Consider the following 2,584-nt stretch of genomic DNA (forward strand, 5'->3'; position numbering starts at 1 on the left):
TCCACTCCTCTGTGCTCAGCGACCGCAGCAGAAGGCGTCACTCATCTCCTCATGAGAGCAGCCATTGACTGCAGTGTGACTCCCTGGCTCTGAGAGTGTGTGTGTGTTTGTGTGTGTGTGTGTAAGTGTGTGTGTGGGGGGGTGAAGCCCTGTCTCAAAAAAAACATTTGCCAGTGTTGAGCGGGCCGCCTGGTCCACGTTACCACGCAACTGCATAAAAGCACACCGAGGCATAATATTTACACTGTTACATTATTTTCCGCATGTGCCTCCAAGAAAGAGAGATTGAAGGAGTGTATACTGTAAGACAGAGTGGAGGAGAAGGCAGGGAGGAGAGTGTGATCCTCAAAATATATGTATATATATATATGTATACACACACACACACACACACACACGTCCTGTGAATGGCTGGCCTCCTACCCAAACGTGTGGGGTTAAACGTTTGTGAAAACACTAAGCCCTCTCCGGGTCGGCACATTTTCCTACGCAGGTGATGTTAAGTGTTCCATCCTGAAAAGCCTCTTTGTTGACATCACTCACTCCCCGTCTTTTAGCGAGTCTGACCTCCCTCTCCATGCTCGGGTCGCTGCAATGAGCACAGCATCGGCGTCTGCGTTTTCCACTTGAGCTTGCAGAGGTCGTCCCTCTCGGCCTGTGCCCGTCGACGCGTAGCTGCTCCCCTGTTCTCGCGTCGCCCTTCCATGCTGGGCGGTGCTGTGCTATGCCGTGCTGCTCGCTCTGCCTCGGAGCAGCTTCAGAATCTGTCAAGTTAGTATCAGTCTGCAGCACCACCTGGTTTGAATTACTACAGTATGCAAAATTTACCCCGCGACTCGTCTCTGGGGATGGATTGCTCTTGACTGGCAGAGTGGAACCAATTTCAGAGAAATCGAAAAAAAAAAGAAGAAGAAATCCTCCCTGCCTCCACTGCAGTGAGAGAAGGAAATGGTTTTAAGAGACTTTACTGAGCTTTCTCTTATGAAAATAATCCCCCATGCAATGCTCTTCAAATCAATGAGTTAAAACTACTTCTTTTATTTAATTTTTTAGATCTCTCCTTCTTTCTATTATTGACAAAGGACGCGCATTAATCAACTCTAGCTTGTAAAAGTGCCAGATTTAGCAGTCCCTAATTTGTATCTGCTGTCCCTAGATGGCTCAACACTCCTGTTGTCTTCCTCCTGTTGGACCGTTTTCAAAGTTTCTGCATCACAACTTTTGGGTTTCTTTCAACCAAATTGCCCAAAAGTGACACGGATGGTTTCATGAAATGCTCTTAAGAAGTAAAACTAAGGATCAGTTCACTTTATTCATTGAATTGTTGGTGTTTTATTTCATTTTATAGCATTATTCTGACTAAACTTTGACAGTCTGTGATTATCCATCCAAGGCTACATGAGGTTTATTGACCATACATTCCAAAACTGAGTGTGAAAATAGTGGTAATAAACTATTGTTAGTTTATACTGCAAGTGGTGGGGGAAAAAGTGCCAAAAACGTTGACAAGAGACAAAATTGTTTTAAAAAAGTGGCAAAATAACTTTTTAAGTGTTAATTTGCATCCAGAAGGACAACACAAGGATTAAAAGAGAACATTAGATAAACTACACCAAACCCCCTCTGCGATTTCTTGAATATCCTCGTATCCTCACAAATGTCAATGTGTTGTAATGACATATCGTGACGGTTGTGTTCTGTCCCCCCCCCCCCCAGTTGAGACACCAACAGTGGAGTCTGGTGATGGAGAGCGCCGTGCCATCAGACCGGGGGAACTACACCTGTGTTGTGCAGAACAAGTACGGCGCCATCACCCACACCTACCAGCTGGATGTGCTAGGTAAACAACACCAAACATATGTTCTCCCTTCTGCTTAATTCTGTGGAAACAACCAACACATTAACATGCACCAGGGGGATAAGAAACCTCCCAGAGCTGTTGATCTGAGACCCCCATACAGTACGTCTGCACTTACCTGCAGCACATCATTTAAAGTAAGTCATGAATTACTGAGTCCCTGCTTTCTGTCTCAGAGCGTTCCCCCCACAGGCCCATCCTCCAGGCAGGCCTGCCAGCCAATCAGACGGTCGCAGTGGGCAGCGACGTGGAGTTCCACTGCAAGGTGTACAGCGACGCCCAGCCCCACATCCAGTGGCTGAAACACATCGAGGTCAACGGCAGCCGCTACGGCCCCGACGGCGTTCCCTACGTCAACATTCTGAAGGTGGGTGTGCAGCGCGCGGCTCTGATGAGTCTACAGATACGCTCTCAATGACAGAGAAAGAGTCTCATGTTGCCAGATGGTTGCTCTGATGCTCTATCACTCTTTAAAATAGCATTTCTAAATCACAAGCACTCTTCCTCTTGAACTAAAGACAATAAACACAGCGGGGGAAGGTGTTAAATTGTTCAAGGGAGGGGGGTTGCTGCTGTTAAGGTGAAACTCCTGGTGGAGTCATCACCTCCCCAGGGTAGTGTTGGTTTTCAAGAATAGAAAGCATTCCTCACCAAGGAGGACAACACCCTAAGCCACTGTGAGCCCTGTTTTTTTTTTTTAATATTCGGGGTGAAGAGAGGGAGAAA

At 46.7% G+C, this 2,584-nt stretch overlaps 1 protein-coding gene across 14 annotated transcripts in view; it reads left to right on the top strand.

Annotated features, from left to right (window-relative positions):
* fgfr3 (fibroblast growth factor receptor 3) overlaps positions 1–2,584 on the top strand; it is a 69,629-nt gene that overhangs the window by 47,909 nt on the left and 19,136 nt on the right. For all 14 annotated transcript variants that reach the window (XM_034858581.1, XM_034858585.1, XM_034858589.1 and 11 more), the window contains exons 6-7: positions 1,717–1,840; positions 2,035–2,225. In XM_034858581.1, the coding sequence (XP_034714472.1) occupies positions 1,717–1,840; positions 2,035–2,225 (315 nt within the window). The remainder of the gene's footprint in view (positions 1–1,716; positions 1,841–2,034; positions 2,226–2,584) is intronic.

Source organism: Etheostoma cragini, chromosome 20 (genome assembly GCF_013103735.1).
Source record: "Etheostoma cragini isolate CJK2018 chromosome 20, CSU_Ecrag_1.0, whole genome shotgun sequence".
NCBI classification, from domain to species: Eukaryota; Metazoa; Chordata; class Actinopteri; order Perciformes; family Percidae; genus Etheostoma; species Etheostoma cragini.